Source organism: Clytia hemisphaerica, unplaced genomic scaffold (assembly GCF_902728285.1).
Source record: "Clytia hemisphaerica strain Z4C2 unplaced genomic scaffold, Clytia hemisphaerica genome assembly, whole genome shotgun sequence".
Taxonomy (NCBI): domain Eukaryota; kingdom Metazoa; phylum Cnidaria; class Hydrozoa; order Leptothecata; family Clytiidae; genus Clytia; species Clytia hemisphaerica.
Window position 1 is genome coordinate 44,774 of NW_027104374.1, and position 23,829 is coordinate 68,602.

At 35.7% G+C, this 23,829-nt stretch overlaps 1 protein-coding gene across 1 annotated transcript; it reads left to right on the forward strand.

Annotated features, from left to right (window-relative positions):
- The first annotated feature begins 1,316 nt into the window (after positions 1-1,316).
- LOC136818756 (SCO-spondin-like) lies at positions 1,317-23,562 on the forward strand. The gene is made up of 19 exons (XM_067074993.1): positions 1,317-1,515; positions 3,958-4,043; positions 7,644-8,039; positions 8,343-8,522; positions 9,052-9,231; positions 9,461-9,640; positions 10,925-11,104; positions 11,330-11,509; positions 12,108-12,287; positions 12,517-12,687; positions 15,792-15,965; positions 16,742-16,912; positions 17,070-17,657; positions 17,980-18,153; positions 18,447-18,617; positions 19,968-20,558; positions 20,861-21,034; positions 22,305-22,475; positions 22,867-23,562. Exons 2-19 carry the CDS (start codon positions 3,986-3,988, stop codon positions 23,424-23,426), a joined length of 4,479 nt encoding a protein of 1,492 aa, XP_066931094.1. The 5' UTR covers positions 1,317-1,515; positions 3,958-3,985; the 3' UTR covers positions 23,427-23,562.
- Positions 23,563-23,829: the final 267 nt, after the last annotated feature.

Sequence of the window (23,829 nt, forward strand, 5' to 3'; positions counted from 1 at the left end):
TTAAAAATTAAGTTCTTCCTGTATATAATCTTTATGCATTGTTCTTCTTTGTCGCCCTGGATTTTATACTTAGTTTTTGAACAACTCATACTGAGTGTTTTTAAAGTGCTTTTAAATTGATAAAAGCTTCTGTAATGGAATTTTCCAGGAAGGAAGATATCAGATAATGAGTAGAGAAGATTCGTTCCTTTGTTTGAAAAGCCTTTTTATATTTATTTTATGTAAGGTTTTATGTTATTTTATAGAACTTTTATTTTTGTTACTTTATATTCAAACATCACGTAGTGATTTATCATAATCCACGAACTTTAGGGTGAAAGCTCAAAAGTCTCCAAGGGCGTGGTGTCCTCCAGGTTTTCAGGTCCCCCATATGGGGCATAAAACACCCATTTGGTCTTTTCACCCCACCTACCCTTTTCTGGGCCCCCCATGGAAGAATATTTTTTTTGATCCAACGATTTGCTATATTTTGCATGATAACTTAATAAAAATAAAATTTCCTGCAATGAACACAAAAATGCTGGAAATAAACACATTCAATCATCTATTTGAAATATTATATCTAACTTTCTACCCCCACTCCCAATAAAAAATCCTTAAATCCCCCCATTTGCATTAGCCCCCCCCCCATCAAGGTGAAAATATTCACTTCCCTCTCCAAGACAAAAGTTGATCCCCCCATCTTCCTGGGGGGGGGGGGTTCCATGAAGGGTTGAACCGTTTCTGTATTACCAAGGGATGCTGGAATGAATACTTTTGCCCTTTTTCTTTTCTATCCTAATTAGCATAGCATTTTCACATATATTATATTATTGAAAAAAATGAAATCATTTTGATTTGGAGGTGCATTTATTTTAACAATGAAATTTAATTAATAATCAGCACTTCTGTGTCTCTTTTATCATATTTTTTGTGAATACTTTGTATTTTCCTAATTCTTCGCAATTTTTTCACTATAAATGCCAGGTCTCTTTTCCGCACTCATGGGGTGTTTATAAAGCAGTCTTAAAAACGCCCTTTGGCATTCCTTAGGGACGTACATTTTATCCATTTGAAAAATGAGATTTCAAAAGCTATAAAATTTATCGAACCAGTCATATAGTCAACCAACCCTGGCTACTTGGTTCGGAAAATTTGACTAATCGAAACAGCTATGATCACGGAGGTACGATTTTTCTCTCCAAAAGATAATCGAAGGGGATAAAAACATTTCTCATATTTCTCTAGGTATTTTTGATTAAGGCTTTGTAAATACTATCCCTTCCTATGAATTTCTAATAATTAAACATTTATCTTAATTATTTATTTACAGATGAATAATTAAAAAAAATCATATCATGATAGGAATAACAGGAACCCGATTGGAACCTGATGGAGGGATAGAAATTATGGAAATACTTTACAATAAGAGAGAAGAAATAACATGATGAAGTGGTGGTTAATGTGAAGCTTGTTCTTGGTGTTTTAAGGAGAAATATGGATGAAGAGACAGCCGTTGATATTGCTTCGAAAATGGTAAAATACACGTTTTTTTTATAAGAACATAAGTCTGCGATGGCCGAAATGTTAAGAACAAATTAAGAACATTTTAAGGCTTTGCCGACTCAAACAGCTGGTTTCTTAGAAAAATGAGCTCAAAAAATGGTGAAAATAAGAACATGTTAAGAAAATTTTTAGGCTTAAAACTCAAAAAGTTAAGAACATCCGAAGACTTCAAAAATTTTGGATGTTCTTATAAAAAACGTGTAAGAAGTTTTACCAACAGTCTATATATCAATTTTGTAGATGGAGACTAGAAAACATAGATCACTGGAACTAATTTGAAAATAATACTTAAAAAAAAGAAATAGAACCCCGTCAATACCCAAAAACGGACACTGCTTTTGTCATGCTATATTAGAACGCTTAGTAGGGCTTCTCGCAGATGTCGTCCAGCATAATAATAAAATTCAATATGTCTGTAAAGAATCGCTAACTATTTTAGAATTATAAATCACATTTACCTTAAGTTGCTATGAAATACTTATTTATAAAGAAATTGAGAAATAGGATTTGTTTTTTGCTAAGTATTTGTTGCTACGTTTTTCACTTCTGGATTGGTTCCAACCAATCAGAGAACGTGTCTTTAACAAACTTTTTGCCTTCTTCTCACCTGAATATAGAATTTTGTTTGACAAGTGCTTATGCTATTTTCGTTTTCTTTTTTATTGAGAGCATTTTTTATTTTGGTTTCTCCTAGCGCCAAACAAATTTAGCCTTGGTAGAAATGAATGAAAGTTTGGAATATTGATGGAATGAAGTCTTATTTAAAGGTTTATTTTAACCAGTGATAACGCTTGTTTTTTTTCAAATTTTACCTTGTGTTCGTTTTACATATGGTTACGTTATCAAAGTTCTATCTAAGTAATTTTCAGTACAGCTGACTCTCGCTTATTCGAACTTCTATTATTCGAACTTCTATTATTCGAACTTATTGTCAGTTCCCGTTAGAGAGAAACGCTCTTAAGATACTCTATTATTCGAACTTATTGTCAGTTCCCGTCAGGGAAAAACGCTTTTAAGATACTCTCTATTATTCGAACTTCTTGTCAGTTCCCGTTAGAGAGAAACGCTCTTAAGATACTCTATTATTCGAACATATTGTCAGTTCCCGTCAGGGAGAAACGCTCTTAAGATACTCTCTATAATTCGAACATATTGTCAGTTCCCGTCAGGGAAAAACGCTTTTAAGATACTCTCTATAATTCGAACTTCTTGTCAGTTCCCGTCAGGGAGAAACGCTTTTAAGATACTCTCTATTATTCGAACTTCTTGTCAGTTCCCGTTAGAGAGAAACGCTCTTAAGATACTCTATTATTCGAACTTATTGTCAGTTCCCGTCAGGGAGAAACGCTCTTAAGATACTCTCTATTATTCGAATCTATTGTCAGTTCCCGTCAGGGAGAAACGCTTTTAAGATACTCTATTATTCGAACATATTGTCAGTTCACGTCAGGGAGAAACGCTCTTAAGATACTCTATTATTCGAACTTATTGTCAGTTCCCGTTAGAGAGAAACGCTCTTAAGATACTCTATTTTTCGAACATATTGTCAGTTCCCGTTAGAGAGAAACGCTCTTAAGATACTCTATTATTCGAACTTATTGTCAGTTCCCGTTAGAGAGAAACGCTTTTAAGATACTCTATTATTCGATTATATTGTCAGTTCACGTCAGGGAGAAACGCTTTTAAGATACTCTATAATTCGAACTTATTGTCAGTTCACGTCAGGGAGAAACGCTTTTAAGATACTCTATATAATTCGAATCTATTGTCAGTTCCCGTTAGAGAGAAACGCTCTTAAGATACTCTATAATTCGAACTTATTGTCAGTTCACGTCAGGGAGAAACGCTCTTAAGATACTCTCTATTATTCGAATCTATTGTCAGTTCCCGTTAGAGAGAACCGCTCTTAAGATACTCTATTATTCGAACTTATTGTCTGTTCCCGTCAGGGAGAAACGCTTTTAAGATACTCTATTATTCGAACATATTGTCAGTTCCTGTTAGAGAGAAACGCTCTTAAGATACTCTATAATTCGAATCTATTGTCAGTTCCCGTTAGAGAGAAACGCTCTTAAGATACTCTATTATTCGAACCTATTGTCAGTTCCCGTTAGAGAGAAACGCTCTTAAGATACTCTATTATTCGAACCTATTGTCAGTTCCCGTTAGGGAGAAACGCTTTTAAGATACTCTATTATTCGAACTTATTGTCAGTTCCCGTCAGGGAGAAACGCTTTTAAGATACTCTATAATTCGAATCTCTCTGTTATTCGAACATAAAAGATTCCCCGTTCAAGTTCGAATTAGCGAGTGAGTCAACTGCATTTCTCACTTATGAGTGATGATAACCAACTATGGTGAAACTAAGATTTGTAATCTTGAAATCACAAATCCCTTTGTTTGTTTTTTTAGAATCTGTACAAAATTAAGAGGAAACGAGATGTTACTGTTCTTTTTGTTCATGTTGATGAACATGGTCGTCACCACTTCGGCTTTCGGTAAGTGAGATACCTTATCGGGGAAAACTTCGTCGGGGAAAAGTGACGAAATTTTGGACAAGTGACGAATATTTTCCTCGACGAAAATTTTCCCCGGCCTTAATGCGTTTACTAACTACCAGCAAGTGACGAATTTTTCCCCGACAAAGTTTTTCCCTATAAGGTAATACACAGGTTGCAGAATTAAAGTCTGAAGACAAATCACGCTTTTACTCAAAAATTTTTTTGTGCTTGTTACATGATATTTATTTCTGATTGGTTCGAATTTATTGGCACTAATAAAGTTATCAGCTGTAAGTTGTAAAGCAAGTAACATGGAATAAAATCACGTGAACTTTTTCGAGTAATCACATGTTTTGACTGCACTGATATAATTTTGCAACCCGTGTATTCAATTTTTTTACGTCAGCTTAGTATAGTTTGACAAGTAACAAGGGCGGTAGCGTAGGCGGTTGGCGAAACATTTGTCTAGAAGAGCAGATTTTTGTGAGACAGCAATTATCCATGATATTATGAATTCAGATTCATACCTTATAAAGGTATCGAGAGAGAGAGTGGCTCTTGAATACTCGAATACTTCTCACCCTACCCAAGTTTCTCAATACTTTAGAATAGATAACTTTTCAAAGAATCTATCGGGTGCGCTACAAAAAAGTTTCCCTCTTTGAAACTAATTTTCTCGAAATCTAAAAATTTTAAAAGAACCATTCCTATTTCGTTGGAAAGAACAAAGATAAAATTAAATTTTGATGGGTCATTAATTAATTTCGATTCATTAGATCAAAAGTTATGCGCAATTGAATAAAAAAGTTACTTTCATAAAGTGCTCGAAAACGTTAAAAATAGACCTATCAAATTTTTGGACCTACCGGGAGGTCCTTTAATTTGACCGTTGTCCGTTCGTCTGTTACAAGCTTTTCTCGGGATTGGCTCATTAGTTTTTTTTAATTTTTTGCACAATGATACAAAATGGCAATGCCTGAAAAGTGACGGAGCCCGATTTTTGAAAAAAATTTCTGGGGGGCAAATTTGGGCCAAAAACTACCTAAAAATAAGGTTTTTTGGACTTTGTGCAAAATTGCTTCATTAGTTTTTCCTGATTTTTGGCAGAAAGATAGAGTGCAAGGTACCCTAAAATGTGGCTGAAGTAATTTTTCTCGGAAAATTTTTTTTCATCGTCAAATACGGATTTTCGCAAATTTGGGCCAAAAACTACCTAAAAATAAGGTTTTTTGGACTTGGTGCAAAATTGCTTCATTAGTTTTTCCTGATTTTTGGCAGAAAGATAGAGTGCAAGGTACCCTAAAATGTGGCTGAAGTAATTTTTTTCTCGGAAAATTTTTTTTCGTCGTCAAATACGGATTTTCGCTTTTTTGGGGAAATTCCCTTTTACCATTTTCCTGTTAGCAGCTTTTCTCGGGATTGGCTCATTATTTTTTTTTAATTTTTTGCACAATGATACAAAATAGCAATGCCTGAAAAGTGACGGAGCCCGATTTTTGAAAAAAATTTCTGGGGGGCAAATTTGGGCCAAAAACTACCTAAAAATAAGGTTTTTTGGACTTGGTGCAAAATTGCTTCATTAGCTTTTCTTGATTTTTTGCAGAAAGATAGAGTGCAAGGTACCCTAAAATGTGGCTGAAGTAATTTTTCTCGGAAAAATTTTTTTTTTGTCGTCAAATACGGATTTTCGCAAATTTGGGCCAAAAACTACCTAAAAATAAGGTTTTTTGGACTTGGTGCAAAATTGCCTCATTAGTTTTTCCTGATTTTTGGCAGAAAGATGGAGTGCAAGGCACCCTAAAATGTGGCTGAAGTAATTTTTCTCGGAAAATTTTTTTTCGTCGTCAAATACGGATTTTCGCAAATTTGGGCTAAAACTACCTAAAAATAAGGTTTTTTGGACTTGGTGCAAAATTGCTTCATTAGTTTTTCCTGATTTTTGGCAGAAAGATGGAGTGCAAGGCACCCTAAAATGTGGCTGAAGTAATTTTTCTCGGAAAATTTTTTTTCGTCGTCAAATACGGATTTTCGCAAATTTGGGCTAAAACTACCTAAAAATAAGGTTTTTTGGACTTGGTGCAAAATTGCTTCATTAGTTTTTCCTGATTTTTGGCAGAAAGATGGAGTGCAAGGCACCCTAAAATGTGGCTGAAGTAATTTTTCTCGGAAAATTTTTTTTCGTTTTAAAAATTTTCAAAAAAAGACGACCAAGTTACACAATGATAAAAGAAAATAAATCAGACGTTTTTGCATTGTTCTAAAACTTATTGTGTTTGCTCAATACCAATAGTAAAATGTAGAACACCTACTTTAATCTGATTTTGATCAACAGGTAGGTCCATTCAGCATGTTGCTTGTTATTTTAAATTTGGCAATTACAATAGCCTTTACATGATTAAGAGTATTTTTCAGTAACTAATAAATATAAATGTTGAAACTGAAGGGTCGAAAGGGTTTAAAATCTTCATCAAAATCAATTTAGTTTACTTTTACCAGAATTTTCCTCAGGTTTTTGGTGCTAGACTGGATCGAGGGGTTAATTACTCGAAAAAATCTCGTACACTTCTTAGAAAAATCACAAAAAAATCACAAAAAAAATCAAAAAATCACAAAAAAATCAAAAAATCACAAAAAATCACAAAAAAATCACAAAAAATCAAAAAATCACAAAAAGTCACAGAAAAATCAAAAAATCACAAAAAAATCACAGAAAAATCAAAAAATCACAAAAAAATCACAAAAAAATCAAAAAATCACAGAAAAAATCAAAAAATCACAAAAAAATCACAAAAAAATCAAAAAATCACAAAAAAATCAAAAATCAAAAATCATTTCGTACGCTTTTTTCGAAGTGATTTACCCCTCGGACTGGATAAAGTCTGTAAGACTGGATCTACCTCGAAACCCATTTTTGATGTATCTTTATGAATTTTACCAGATTTGTTGGCCTTTTTCGACGAATTTTCTTCTTTTCATTGAAATTCAATCTTCCTTTATAATAACAGAAGATCATTTAGACAGGTAATTATAATTTTTAATGACTGAAACGAAACTGCTGATGCATCGTAATTATGCTTCTGTTTAATTTGATAGGTCGATTTTTAACTTTTTCGTGCACTTTCTGAAAGTAACTTTTTTATTCAATTGAGCATAACTTTCGATCTAATGAACCGAATTTAATAAATGACCCATCAAAATTTAAGTTTATCTTTCTTCTTTCCAATGGAATAGGAATGGTTCTTTTAAAATTTTCAGATTTCGAGAAAATAAGTTTTAAAGAGAGAAACTTTTTTGTGGCGCACCCGGTACTTTATTGGACAAAACTTATTTGGCCCTAAGTGATTAAATTTTGGCTTGGTGACTAAAATTAGTGTCGACTAAAAATTTGGGCCGACTAAAAAGTTTATAATTAAGCTTTCCTTAACCCACTTTTTATATCGGTATTACTTTAACAAAAGAATTTACGAATATACAGTTTTTAGTCGGCCTTGATTATTAGTCGGCCCTGAGTGACTAAATTTTGACGAGGTGACTAAAATTAGGGCCGACTAAGTTTTGGCCGATAATGTATTTGAATGTTTCTTCTACTTCTCATAGATTGTGGTAGCAGTGTGAAAGGTGTGAAGATTATCGGCTGTTATAAGAGGTCGCCAAAAGTTTTCGACCACTTGTTAGTGGAAAGCTTCCTCAATGAAGATATGATGTGTGAATGTGCAATCAAGGCTCAAGAGAATGGCGACATTGCATTCGCTGTTTCTGACTATCAAGCTTGTCTTGCTACCAAAGATCAAGCAGGGTATGCAAAGATTTTGAAAGATAATACACCTGTGACCCATACTTATGATTGTATCAATAATTATTTTGAGGATTGTAGACCTGGTCAGCAATGTTTTGGTAATAACTACTATGAGTATATCTATGAACTGCCCAAGAAACAAACTGAAACTACCACAACACAAGCTCCAATCAAAACAACTGCTACACCAACTCAAAGTCAGTAATACAATTATGCATTTCAAGTGTCAGAAATTCTTTGTCTAGGCTTGAATTATTGTTTTACAATTTTAAACCTGAAAAAATATTTATCAAGAGTTATAGTGATTTCTTTTGAAAGTAATCATGTATAGGTAGGGCAAGAAGCTAAAATAGAATAAATACACACTTCATAGCAAAGTGTATTTTAACTTTTTACTTGTGAAAATAAATTTATTTTTTTGACATCTATTATCCCTCTTTCCGTTCCTTTGAAACTCACTCTGAATATTAAATTTTGCATTAAATTTATCGCCATTCTAGTTAACGGTGGTTGGGGAGAATGGACGAAACCAACTCCTTGCAGCAAGTCATGTGGAGGCGGTAAAACAACAAGGTCAAGAAAATGCGACAACCCAGCTCCTGCTCATGGTGGGAAAGATTGTGAAGGCTCCGATACCGAAACGAGAGAATGCAACACTTTTGAATGCCCAAAGAAACCAGGTATATTTTTCTTGCTAAGAATGATTTTGTAAAACGCACGTTCGTAAACTCGACTATACCTATTTGGAACAATCCCCCTAATGCAATAAAACAAACCAAATGTCTCCTTAATTTCAAATCAGTTTTGATACGTCACATTTTCTGTCAGAACATGTTGTTACTAGTTCTTGTTCTTTTCTTTTTATTCTTGCTTAATTGCCGTATTACTTTGAATAAACGTCCCGGGCGTTATGATCAAGAATTCGTAAATATAGAAATAACAAAATAGCAATTCTAAAAATGTGATGGAGCCCAATTTTCGAAAGTAAATATTATTTCTTATCACCAGATTAAGAAATGTCCCAAAAAAAGAGGTTTTCCAGGAATTCCTCGAGATTTTCTCATTAGCTTTAATTCTAAAAGGTTTTTCTAATTTTGAATTTTAAATGTGGTTTTCTATTGATTAGGGCCATAAATATCTTTATCCTCTCTTAAGTAAATCATTACTTCGATAATTGAAAGTAAAAAACAAATTCATTTTCTTTTCTAGTTAACGGTGGTTGGGGAGAATGGACGAAGCCAACTCCTTGCAGCAAGTCATGTGGAGGTGGAACAACAACAAGGTCAAGAAAATGCGACAACCCAGCTCCTGCTAATGGAGGGTGGAATTGCGAAGGCTCTGGTACCGAAACCCAAAAATGCAATACTAATGAATGCCCAAAGCAAGCAGGTATATTATCTAAGTTCGGCTGTTATATTTTTACTTAAACTGTTTGATTATTAGATGTGATTGTATTTTGTAGAATATCAATGAAGCTTCATTCAACTTTATCACGTCCTACTGGCTAATTTATTTTGAAAATATCGCATCCATAGGTAACAAACCGAAAAACTGTCTGATGAAATACCATTAGTTAAATTATTGAAAATTTATCAACATAGTTTTTAATTTTTTCTAGTTAACGGTGGTTGGGGAGAATGGACGAAACCAACTCCTTGCAGCAAGTCATGTGGAGGCGGTAAAACTACAAGGTCAAGAAAATGCGACAACCCAGCTCCTGCTCATGGTGGGAAAGATTGTGAAGGCTCCGATACCGAAACGAGAGAATGCAACACTTTTGAATGCCCAAAGAAACCAGGTATATTTTTCTTGCTAAGAATGATTTTGTAAAACGCATGTTCGTAAACTCGACTATACCTATTTGGAACAATCCCCCTAATGCAATAAACCAAAACAAATATCTCCTTAATTTCAAATCAGTTTTGAAACGTCACATTTTCTGTCAGAACATGTTGTTACTAGTTCTTGTCCTGTTCTTTTTATTCTTGCTTCATTGACGTATTACTTTGAATAAACGCCCCGGGCGTTATGATCAAGAATTCGTAAGTACAGAAACAACAAAATAGCAATTCCCAAAATGTGATGGAGCCCACTTCTCGACAGTAAATATTATTTTTTATCACCAGATTAAGAAATGCCCCAAAAAAAGAGGTTTTCCAGGAATTCCTCGAGATTATCTCATCAGCTTTAATTCTAAAGGTTTTTCTAATTTTGCATTTAAAATGTGGTTTTTGCCACAGCAGGAAGCCTAAAGCTTCCGAGGATGGCATTCATAGCTTCACGCATAAGGAAGTTGGGCAAACATCTCATAATTTTGCGCACGTTTTTCAGTATTTTAGTTCCGGGTAATTGGTGAACCGGTAACATTCTTAGCTTGACTGTATTTCTATTATTTTATTATCATTAAAAACACTTTTCCGGATTTTTTTTTATCTGATTATCCATTTTCAAAGCTCTATATGTCTTTTTTTATTACCTCAGGGAGTCGAATTTAGGGAAATTCCTTTTTTGTTGGGAAATTCCCTATTTACACCACAAGTAGTTATTAACCGCACTGAGCAACGCAAATTAGAAATTTTTATCCTTTCAAAAATTTGTCGTTTGACTATTACAGTAAAATGGCAGTTTAGTACAGTAGCGTTTAGTATGATTAAACAAACCATAATATACCATTATTTTGGTAATAAAAGAGATGACAAAAAAAAAACAGATAAATAACTTTACCTTACCTCTATAAGAAGATATCTATGAGATGGACACAAATTGCTAACATTTGTAGACTAAATTTTGCTTCAGATGAGATGCCATTCTAACAGAAGTAACGGCTATCTGTAACTCTGTAACATTTCTTTCCAAATTCAACAATTTATTTGATCGTTCTTCTGCGATGGCATTTTAATGAAAATTATGGCTAGTCTATTGATTAGTGCCATAAAAATATCACTTATTTCAAATGAAATACCGCGTAATATCATCGACTAATTATTGATTGATGTCAGTTAATTTTTTTTCTTTATCCTCTCTTAAGTAAATCATTACTTTAATTATTGAAAGTAAAAAACAAATTCCTTTTCTTTTCTAGTTAATGGTGGTTGGGGAGAATGGACGAAGCCAACTCCTTGCAGCAAGTCATGTGGAGGTGGAACAACAACAAGGTCAAGAAAATGCGACAACCCAGCTCCTGCTAATGGAGGGTGGAATTGCGAAGGCTCTGGTACCGAAACCCAAAAATGCAACAGTAATGAATGCCCAAAGCAACCAGGTATATTATCTAAGTTCGGCTGTTATATTTTTACTTAAACTGTTTATTAGATGTGATTGTATTTTGTAGAATATCAATGAAGCTTCATTCAACTTTATCACGTCCTACTTGCTAATTTATTTTGAAAATATCGCATCCATAGGTACCGAACCGAAAAATTGTCTGATAAAATACCATTAGTTAAATTATTGAAAATTTATCAGCAAAGTTTTTAATTTTTTCTAGTTAACGGTGGTTGGGGAGAATGGACGAAACCAACTCCTTGCAGCAAGTCATGTGGAGGCGGTAAAACTACAAGGTCAAGAAAATGCGACAACCCAGCTCCTGCTCATGGTGGGAAAGATTGTGAAGGCTCCGATACCGAAACGAGAGAATGCAACACTTTTGAATGCCCAAAGAAACCAGGTATATTTTTCTTGCTAAGAATCATTTTGTAAAACGCACGTTCGTAAACTCGACTATACCTATTTGGAACAATCCCCCTAATGCAATAAAACAAACCAAATGTCTCCTTAATTTCAAATCAGTTTTGAAACGTCACATTTTCTGTCAGAACATGTTGTTACTAGTTCTTGTCCTGTTCTTTTTATTCTTGCTTAATTGCCGTATTACTTAATAAACGCCCCGGGCGTTATGATCAAGAATTTGTAAATATAGAAACAACAAAATAGCAATTCCCAAAATGTGATGGAGCCCACTTTTCGACAGTAAACATTATTTCTTATCACCAGATCAAGAAATGTCCCAAAAAAAGAGGTTTTCCAGGAATTCCTCGCGATTTTCTCATTAGCTTTAATTCTAAGGTTTTTTTAATTTTGAATTTGAAATGTGGTTTTCTATTGATTAGGGCCATAAAAATATCACTTATTTAAAAAAAAAATACTGTGTAATATTATCGGCTAATTATTGATTGATGTCAGTTAATTCTTTTTCTTTATCCTCTCTTAAGTAAATCAATACTTTAATTATTGAAAGTAGAAAACAAATTCCTTTTCTTTTCTAGTTAACGGTGGTTGGGGAGAATGGACGAAGCCAACTCCTTGCAGCAAGTCATGTGGAGGTGGAACAACAACAAGGTCAAGAAAATGTGACAACCCAGCTCCTGCTAATGGAGGGTGGAATTGCGAAGGCTCTAATACCGAAACCCAAAAATGCAACACTAAGGAATGCCCAAAGCAACCAGGTATATTATCTAAGTTCGGCTGTTATATTTTTACTCAAACTGTTTGATTATTAGATGTGATTGTATTTTGTAGAATATCAATGAAGCTTCATTCAACTTAATCACGTCTTACTTGCTAATTTATTCTGAAAATATCGCATCCATAGGTACCAAACCGAAAAATTGCCTGATAAAATACTATTATTTAAATGAGTGAAAATTTATCAACAAAGTTTTTAATTTTTTTTAGTAAACGGTGGTTGGGGAGAATGGACGAAACCAACTCTTTGCAGCAAGTCATGTGGAGGCGGTAAAACTACAAGGTCAAGAAAATGCGACAACCCAGCTCCTGCTCATGGTGAGAAAGATTGTGAAGGCTCCGATACCGAAACGAGAGAATGCAACGCTAAACAATGCGCAGGTAGCTAGAGTTTATTATCGTCGGTTTTATCTTTGTTCGAGGGGACATTTAAGAAAAAGATGTTCTCGTTTATATTACAGGGGAAGAAAACCAAGTCTCTGAGATAAAATATCTTGCCCCACTCCATCTCAGTGATCATAGTGCCCTCTTTTTTAAATTCTATGGCTACTTCACTCTCAAGGATGAACTAAATAGATATCAATATAACAAAGCTAACTACCACCTAATGCGAACCCATCTGAGCCAAATAAACTGGTCCACCAACTTCATCCAGAGGTCAGTAGAATTAAATGTAAATGAGAGCTGGGACCTGTTCCTAAAGCAAATGATCGAGCTCCGAAACCTTTATGTGCCAACCTCCAACAATAACAACAAAGACTTGTCAAATAAGATCAAAAAAGGCAAATGCCCATTAAATTCAAACACTTGTTACCTAATTAATGAGAAACGAAAAGCACATAGAAAATGGATCAACTCTCTACATGATGAAGACACTGAAAGATATAGAAGAGAGTATGTAACAAGCCGTAATATCGCCAAAAGAGCCCTGACTCGATCCAAAAGAGAATTCGAGAAAAAGATCAGCGAACAGTCCAAAACAAACCCAAAAAGATTCTGGAAATACATACGTAGTAACCTTAAGGCAAGACCTGGAATCCACCCTCTGCTTGAGAATCCAAATGACGAAAACTCCATTAAGTATGACGATAAAAGTAAAGCTGACATCCTCCAGAACCAATTCTGTAGTGTTTTTACGCGTGAGCCACTCGAGGAGCTCCCTGAATTTGATTCTAGGACGGATAAAGAGGTTGAGATCAACATACTCACTGAAACTATAAGGAAAGAACTAAAAAAGTTAAATCCAAATAAATCCCTCGGCCCAGATGAGCTTCACCCAAGGATGCTCAAGGAGCTTGCTGAATACATCGCAGAACCGATTTTCCTGATAATGACAAAATCTTTCAATGAGAGTTGTCTTCCGAAGGACTGGAAGCTTGCAAACGTATCACCTGTCTATAAAAAAGGAAACAAAAACATAGCAGAAAATTATCGTCCAATCAGCTTAACATCTATAGTTTGCCGAATAATGGAAAAGATTCTCAAAACCCATATTATGACATATCTTGATCAAGAGAAATTACTATCTAGCAAACAACATGGCTTCATCAACCGCCGGTCAACTAACACAATTACTAAACTACCTAGATGCTTGCACCGAAGATATTGGAAACGGTAAAGCCGTAGACGCAATATACTTTGACTTTGCAAAAGCATTCGACTCAGTTCCTCATCAACGTCTCCTAATCAAACTGGAAGCATATGGGATAAAAAACAAGTTGCTTGAATGGATCAAAGACTACCTGAAGGATCGATCCCAGATTGTCAAAGTAAACGGAGTTGAATCAGTGCAAAAAGCAGTGCTCAGTGGAGTACCTCAAGGTAGTGTCCTAGGGCCTACCCTTTTCGTTCTCTATATCAACGATCTACCAGAATCCGTTAAGTCAAAACTATTCCTTTTTGCTGACGACACCAAACTCGTCAATAAAGTGGAATCAGTTGAGGATGCACTAGTAATACAAAACGATATTAACCAACTACAAAAGTGGTCCGAAACATGGCTATTAACTTTTCATCCTAACAAATGTCATGTGCTAACCCTAGGAAAGCCAAATAATATCAAGCATGTACACGAATACACACTAGGGGATAAAATTCTTGAACGTGTATCATTCGAAAAAGATCTTGGTGTTATCATCGATAAGAATCTCTCCTTTGACCAACACATATCAAATCAGGTGAAAAAAGCTAATTCAATGGCTGGTCTTATCAGGCGGACCTTCACGTACCTCACTCCAGAACTGTTTCGAAAACTGTACGTAACATTTGTCAGACCACACTTAGAATACGCCCAGGTTATCTGGTCACCAAAACTGAAAAAAACACGCGAGATTGATAGAAGGTGTTCAGCGACGCGCATCTAAAACAGTTGAGACATGTGGACAGCTAAGCTATGAAAATCGAATGCAAAGAATCGGAATAACTAGTCTAAAATACAGACGCGAGGTAAGTGACATGGTTGAGATCTTTAAACATCTAAACTACTATGACAAATCTTGCATCCCTAAGAAATGTAACCAGCGAGGGAGACCTATGAGAACGCACGACTCTGAATTAGTAGTTATCTTTGGGAACGATGGTGTTCGCGGTCCGCAGAGTAACTCCCTATACTATCGGGGCATTAAGCAGTGGAATAGTTTGCCTTCTAAAGTAGTCAACTCATCCTCAGTGGAAGAATTTAAAGAGACCCTTAGTGTGGCCTGGAAAGCTAAAAAGTTTGAATATGATTGAAAGTGTCACTATTATTGCATACCTGTCTATAAACAATGTAAATAATTAACCCAAAATGTATGAGCGATTCATAGAGGCCCATGTGTCCGCACGGTGGCCTGCGAATTTGTAAAACAATATTATATTTATTACATACTTGTGAGCAGAGTCTTTTGGTGAGAAAATTATTTATTGAAATCTTAAACCTTCCCCAATCATAAGTCAGGTTGTATAAGGAGCACGTGTTAGTGGATGTCAGTGGCCTACGAATCATTAGGTGTGTATCATAATAGGCGTGTTCAGTTTGCTGGTCATTGCCTTCGAGCGTCCACAGATAGCATCTCCTCTCTCTTACTCTGGAAACCCAAGCGGCTGGTTCAAAGATCGAGAAAGTTAACTTTTACTGACGCAGTTAGCAGGGACACTGGGCTTCTTTATAGTGACCTGGAGACTGCCATGCGCGACTGCGATTCTTGGCGCCAGAGGGTGGAATCCATCATCTCGACCGCGGTCGAAAGATGATGATGATGATGATGACGAATCATTAGAATGAAATGAACATTTTGGTTAAGTGTGTCTTCCTTTTCGGTGTAACTATATGCTTCTGAAAAAGTTAATCATCATCTTCCCATATTTCAAACCATCTTAATTTGTACACCACCACTGAACAATCAAGCTTCTGTAATTAGTTTTGGGTGTAAGCATGGACAAGAGGGATGCGGGTTTCTTGCGAGAGACTTGAGTATTATTCAGCTACTATTTATAACCTACTACAGTTGATGGTGGATTCGGAGAATGGTCAGGGTTTGGAGAATGCAGTGTAACATGTGGTGTCGGTACCAAAACACGACGACGAGAATGTGATCAACCAAAACCTTCGGGTGGTGGAAAGACATGTCAAGGAGAAACCACACAAACGGAAAATTGTGATACCCAAGTCAATTGTCCAGGTAACATTCATACGCGTTTTTTTTAAGAAACTAGTTTTACCAAGCAGCCTCAATGTTTCTTAAGAAATCGGCCTTGAGCCTTAAATGTTTCTTCCATGTTTCTAAACTTTGTGACATAATCAGTCTATTTTTCATGCAAGGAAAAAACATTTGTTTTGATTGGAAGGTTCTTAAAAAAAATGTTATTTTCTCATTCTCAGCCTCAGCATGTTTCTTAAATGTTTCTTAGTTTTTAGGCATTCTGAGCCTCATGTTTCTTAAAAGTGTGTTTCTTAAAAAAAGACGTGTATGTAACATAACATTCATAAGTATCCTTCCATACAGAAATTATTGGCAAATTTCGGGATCAATGTCGACTCTAGCCAATAGAATAGCTGAATTTCCTTTCGGAACTGTGTGGAGCAAAAGGAAGGGCAGTTTCATTCATTGTATTGCTTTTCGGAAAGTTTTCCTACACGTTGAATATTGATCATATGGCAAATTGATCCTAGCTTATTTTACCTTGTATGACTCGGACATCTGGATCTGGTTCAATATTATAGAATCAATATCTGCATAAATAAAGATGCTTAACGCTGCCAGAACGTGCTCACACGTCATTGTCCCTTCATGAAAAAGAAATAAAAATACTTCTTAATACTTAAAACTTTCTTCTGTTTGGTGGATGGGAAATCTCTTTTTAAATGGATGAGAGTTTAAGAGGAGCGTGAAAAGTGAGGAATCCAAGTATTAAGTGAGAACAAATTTTGCATTGCTAAAATAATTCTTCTGTTTAGTGGATGGGAAGTGGGCAGAATGGTCAGAATGGGAATCGTGTGATAAATGTTGTGGTGGAGGGAGTCAACGAAGATACCGAACTTGTGATAATCCACCACCAGGACCCAATGGAAAGAAATGCCAAGGAGAAAGAATCGATTCACGAAAATGCAACATTGACCCTTGTCGAGGTATCCCTAGACATTTTATTATAAGTGTAGGCAGATTGTTTAACTTATTTTAACGGTTTGAATCTGCCATATATATTTTTATTACTTTAATGACTTCTCACCAAAGCCACATTTAATATAGTTTTAGTTTGTGATGAAACTCATTTACTCATTTCAGATCAGGATTGCTTTTTTAAATACACCCCATTCACGCCAATCGACAAAGACGGAAAACCAATATTTTTGGACCACCACCAAATCAAATGCCCGGCCAGTCACGTCTTGAACTACATCAGACTCCAAAAGAACGAACAAGAAACCATGATCAGCTATGGATATCGATGCTGCAAGACACAAGCTTGTGCAAACTTACCTAAAACAAACGACGAAACTTATAATGGAGGAGGTTATGGAAAAGTCTTCAATTTGGATCACCAAACAGTCGCTTGCAAAAGTGACGGCTTGAGTTCCCTCAAACTTGACCGAGATATGACAAGATGGAACTACAAATATGATTGTTGCAAACTTGGCAACAAAAATGCAGAACTGGATTGTTACAATGCAAACAGTCAATTCTTAAGTGACATGGGCGGCAGTGTGTTATCTTTGTTGAACCAAGAAATTTCCTGCAAATGTGATGATTATTATATCACTGATTTCAAGATGAATCGAAATTACAATGGAAATGAAAATCAGATCAGATATGATTTCCAATGTTGTAAAATTACTTCAGCACCATGCAACACCAAAGAATGCCAAGTAGTTGGTAAGAATCAACCACCTTTCTTTCTTTACGCTCGTTTCTCCTTCTACCATCCTCTTCCTGCAATTGATCCCTCCTCTCCCACATCAATCTCAACCTGCTCTTTCCCTCCTTCTCATCCCTCTCACTCTATCTTCGTTCAATTCCTCCCTCCTCCTTATTACGAACTACCTGCCCTCCTCACTTTTTCCCTTCCTCTCTCCGTTTCCTCTGTTCCGTTCCGCATTATCCCTCCTCATTCTAATTTATACTATTTTTCCACCAAGAAATCCTTCCTCAATCGAATATTCCTTCAGCCAGCTCTCCACTGTTTTTTCTTTTCTAGGTAATGGTAATTGGGGTGAATGGACCTATTGGAGTGACTGTAGTGCCACATGTGGAAATGGAGTTCACAAACGAACAAGAAAATGTGACAATCCTCCCGCTGTTGGTGGTGGAAAAGATTGTCAAGGAGAAGCCGTCGAAACCAAACCATGTAACACTGGCCAAAAGTGTCCTGGTAAGAGAGTTTTTGCCTTAAGATTTAACTTTTTTCACCGTGAAAATCAATGATTCCTAACATCCTCGTTTAACATATATTAAACGTCACTCTTTGAATGTGTCCACAAATTTTTGGTGTCCTTTTTTAAAGAGTTTAACGATGCTGTTTTATATTGTAGCTTTTTACATAATGTCAAATAAGCCCATTTTCTTTTTAAATGGATGAGAGTTTTAAGAGGTGCGTGAAAAGTGAGGAATCCAAGTATTGAGTGAAAACATATTTTGCATTGCTAGAATAATTTTTCTGTTTAGTGGATGGGAAGTGGGCAGAATGGTCAGAATGGGAATCGTGTGATAAATGTTGTGGTGGAGGGAGTCAACGAAGATACCGAACTTGTGATAATCCACCACCAGGACCCAATGGAAAGAAATGTCAAGGAGAGAGGATCGATTCACGAAAATGCAATACACATTCCTGTCCAGGTTCGAAATCTCAATTTGTTCTTTTGTTGCTCTCCATTTTAGGTATTGCAAAAAAAAATTGTATCCTATGGGGAAATCATTTTGGGGAAAGGTAGTGGATTTTTTTTCCTGTAATTTTTTTTCTTTTTTTCTCTTCTTCCTTGGTTTTTTTTATTCTTCATTTTTTAGACCACTCTGGATTTTTGACCTCATTTTACTGTCTAATTTGGACTTAAACTCGAACCATACACCTGAATTTTTTATTTTCCAACGCACCCTGAACGTCGAACCTCCCAAACATTGAGGGTTTAAAGTTCTTTTTTTCTTGANCACCAAGAAATCCTTCCTCAATCGAATATTCCTTCAGCCAACTCCCCACTGTTTTTTCTTTTCTAGGTAATGGTAATTGGGGCGAATTGACCTATTGGAGTGACTGTAGTGCCACATGTGGAAATGGAGTTCACAAACGAACAAGAAAATGTGACAATCCTCCCGCTGTTGGTGGTGGAAAAGATTGTGAAGGAGAAGCCGTCGAAACCAAACCATGTAACACTGGCCGAAAGTGTCCTGGTAAGAGAGTTTTTCCTTTTAAATTAAAACTTTTCACCGTGAAAATCAATTATTTTTTACAACCTCGTTTAACATTGATATTAAACGTCGCTCTTTGAATGTGTCCTCAATTTTTTGCTGTCCTTTTTTAAAGAGTTTAACGAATCTGTTTTATATTGTAGCTTTTTACATAATGTCAAATAAACCCATTTTCTTTTTAAATGGATGAGAGTTTATGAGGAGCGTGAAAAGTGAGGAATCCAAGTATTGAGTGAAAACATATTTTTCTGTTTAGTGGATGGGAAGTGGGCAGAATGGTCAGGATGGGAATCGTGTGATAAATGTTGTGGTGGGGGAAGTCAACGAAGATACCGAACTTGTGATAATCCACCACCAGGACCCAATGGAAAGAAATGCCAAGGAGAGAGGATCGATTTACGAAAATGCAATACACATTCCTGTCCAGGTTCGAAATCTCAATTTGTTCTTTTGTTGCTTTCCATTTTGGGTATTCCAAAAAAAAACGTATCCTATATGTTGAGGAAATCATTTTGGGGAAAGGTAGTGGATTTTTTTTTCCTGTATTTTTTTTTCTTTTTTTCTCTTTTTCCTTGGTTGTTTTTTTTTAGACCACTCTGGATTTTTTACCTCATTTTACTGACTAATTTGAACCATACACCTGAATTTTTTATTTTCCAACACACCCTGGACGTCGAACCTCCCAAACATTGAGGGTTTAAAGTTCTTTTTTTCTTTAAATGAGCCAAGTTATAACAAGATTCTACTTTTTCTCTAACGCAAAATATGTTATCTCTTTTACAGATCCAAAGAATTGCTTTTTCAAGTACACTCAATACACACCACTTGACAAAGATGGAAAACCAATATTTTTGGATCAGCATCAAATCAAATGCCCGGCCAGTCACGTCTTGAACTACATCAGACTCCAAAAGAACGAACAAGAAACCATGATCAGCTATGGATATCGATGCTGCAAGACACAAGCTTGTGCAAACTTACCTAAAACAAACGACGAAACTTATAATGGAGGAGGTTATGGAAAAGTCTTCAATTTGGATCACCAAACAGTCGCTTGCAAAAACGAAGGCTTGAGTTCCCTCAAACTTGACCGAGATATGACAAGATGGAACTACAAATATGATTGTTGCAAACTTGGCAACCAAAAGGCAGAGCTGGATTGTTACAATGCAAACAGTCAATTCTTAAGTAACATGGGCGGCAGTGTGTTATCTTTGTTGAACCAAGAAATTTCCTGCAAGTGCGATGATTATTATATCACTGATTTCAAAATGAATCGAAATTACAATGGAAATGAAGATCAGATCAGATATGATTTCCAATGTTGTAAAATTACTTCAGCGCCATGCAACACCGAAGAATGCCAAGTAGTTTGTAAGAATCATTCTTCCCTCTTCACCTTCCGCCCTTATTTATATTTCCACCTCTACGATCAGTCAGGAAGAAAAGACACTTTTTTATTCTGCTACTGGCAGTTTCATGCCACTTTTATGACAATGTTCAGGCACCAGCTAAAAAATATTTCCAGCTCTATCATCATTCCTTCTCTCTCCCTCCTCCCTATTTACTCTTTCTTCCCTCAGTCCTTCTTCCTTCCACCATCCTCCCTTATTCATTCCTTTTTTTGGCCCTTCTATTTTACATTCTCTCTCCTCTTTCCATGTTATTCTCACTAGCTAATGGTAATTGGGGCGAATGGACCTATTGGAGTGACTGTAGTGTCACATGTGCAAATGGAGTTCACAAACGAACAAGAAAATGTGACAATCCTCCCCGTCTTGGTAGTGGAAAGGATTGTGAAGGAGAAGCCGTCGAAACCAAGCCATGTAACACTGGCCGAAAGTGTCCTTGTAAGAGAGTTTTATTTTTAAATTAAACTTTTTCACCGTGAAAATCAATGATTCCTTACATCCTCGTTTAACATTGATATTAAACGTCACTATTTGAATGTGTCCTCAAATTTTTGGTGTCCTTTTTTAAAGAGTTTAACAATGCTGTTTTACGGAAGTCCATTAGTGCCATTTAGATTTTCCTTTAATTTTTTAATGACCAAACTGAAAATAAATTGTTACTTTGTTTCGTCGTCGAAAAAAATCGACAACGAAACTAAAGGAAATTGAAAATGGTGGCCCTTGATGGTTGCAAAATGGAAATATCATTGATTCTGGTGGATTCTGAAGATGGATTTGAATGTTCTGGTGAATGCAATGCTGTTGAAGATGGTTCTTGTGAATAAAATAGGATGCTGGCAATAATGAACCAGAAAAAGGATGTGATGGTAGATATTGTCGGAATCACCGGTGTCAATGGAATTATTGGAACTAATCAATAGTGCAAATGATGAAATCAATGGTGCAAATGATGAAATCAATGGTGCAAATGATGAAATCAATGGTGCAAATGATGGAATCAATGGTGCAAATGATGGAATCAATGGTTGGTTCCATCACCCGCACAATGGATTCCATCATCTCATCATGCTACTGCTTTGATTCCATTATCTGTTCCATTGATTTTATCACTTGCACCATTGATTCCATCATTTGCACCATTGATTTCATCATTTGCACTATTGATTAGTTCCAATAATTCCATTGACACCGGTGATTCCGACAATATCTACCATCACATCCTTTTTCTGGTTTATTATTGCCAGCATCTTATTTTATTCACAAGAACCATCTTCGCCAACATTGCATTCACCAGAACATTCAAATCCATCTTCAGAATCCACCCGAATTAACAATAGGGTTCCCTTTTGCAACCATCAGGGCCACCATTTTCAAAGATTTTTTAGTTTCATTGTTGATTTTTTCGACGACGAAACGAAGTAACAATTTATTTTCAGTTTTGTCGTCAGTTTTTTCGACGACGAAATGAAGTAACAATTTATTTTCAAGTTCGTCGTCAATTTTTTAGTTTCGTCATTAAAAGATTAAAGGAGAATCTAAATGACACTAATGGGCTTCCGTATGTTTTATACTGTAGCTTTTTACATAATGTCAAATAAAGCCAATTTCTTTTTAAATTGACAAGAGTTTAAGAGGAGCGTGAAAAGTGAGGAATCCAAGTATTAAGTGAAAACAAATTTTGCATTTCTAGAATAATTTTTCTGTTTAGTGGATGGGAAGTGGGCAGAATGGTCAGAATGGGAATCTTGTGATAAATGTTGTGGTGGAGGAAGTCAACGAAGATACCGAACTTGTGATAATCCACCACCAGGACCCAATGGAAAGAAATGTCAAGGAGAGAGAATCGATTCACGAAAATGCAATACGCATTCCTGCCCAGGTTCGAGATATCAATGTTTTCTTTTGGAGCTTTCCGTTATGGGCTACTCCAGAAAAGAATTTGTACTTCATTGGTTGAGGAGGTCATTTTTGGGAAAGGTGGCCCCTGGATTTTTTCCACTTTTTCAGGACCCCTTGGTTTTATTTTATTTTTTAGACCACCCTGGATTTTTACCTTATTCTACTGAGAATACCCTGGATTTTCACTCGAACCATACACCTGGATTTTTATTCTTTTTAGATCTCACTGGACGTCGAACCTTCCCAATATAGGGGGTTTTTGATTTCTTTCTTTCTTTAATTAAATGATAAGCCCAGTTTTATCTTTCGAATTCAAGGTATAACAAGATTTTACTTTTTTTCAAACGCAAAATATGTTATCTCTTTTACAGATCCAAAGAATTGCTTTTTCAAGTACACTCAATACACACCACTTGACAAAGATGGAAAACCAATATTTTTGGATCAGCATCAAATCAAATGTCCGACCAGTCACGTCTTGAACTACATCAGACTCCAAAAGAACGAACAAGAAACCATGATCAGTTATGGATATCGATGCTGCAAGACACAAGCTTGTGCAAACTTACCTAAAACAAACGACGAAACTTATAATGGAGGAGGTTATGGAAAAGTCTTCAATTTGGATCACCAAACAGTCGCTTGCAAAAACGAAGGCTTGAGTTCCCTCAAACTTGACCGAGATATGACAAGATGGAACTACAAATATGATTGTTGCAAACTTGGCAACCAAAAGGCAGAGCTGGATTGTTACAATGCAAACAGTCAATTCTTAAGTGACATGGGCGGCAGTGTGTTATCTTTGTTGAACCAAGAAATTTCCTGCAAGTGCGATGATTATTATATCACTGATTTCAAAATGAATCGAAATTACAATGGAAATGAAGATCAGATCAGATATGATTTCCAATGTTGTAAAATCAAAAACTAAATTGAGGGACTTTATCCTATTTGGGTATAAGAATATTTGAAAGAGCATTTTAGTAGATGAGATGGGTTATAGATAAGAATTTTATTGCTTTCAAATAATATTATTAAAATTATTGGCTTTGAATAAAGATTTGTTTGTTAAAAATCTTAGTTGTGTACTTTATTATTCAATTCTCAATACTTTAATTGCAATAGATTAAAACTTCTCAGAGCACAGAGGACGCCATTTCCGGCGGTCAATTTACTCAAGTTACGAAGGAAATCAACTACATCCATTTAAAAGTCCTCCATATCTTTTTTTGAGCACTTTCGTTAGGGTTTCATTGAGTTTGAATTTTCGTCAAATTTCTCGGGTCAAGCGGGGTTTGCCTATGACGTCAGTTTTTGAAACCTGAAAAAGTTTC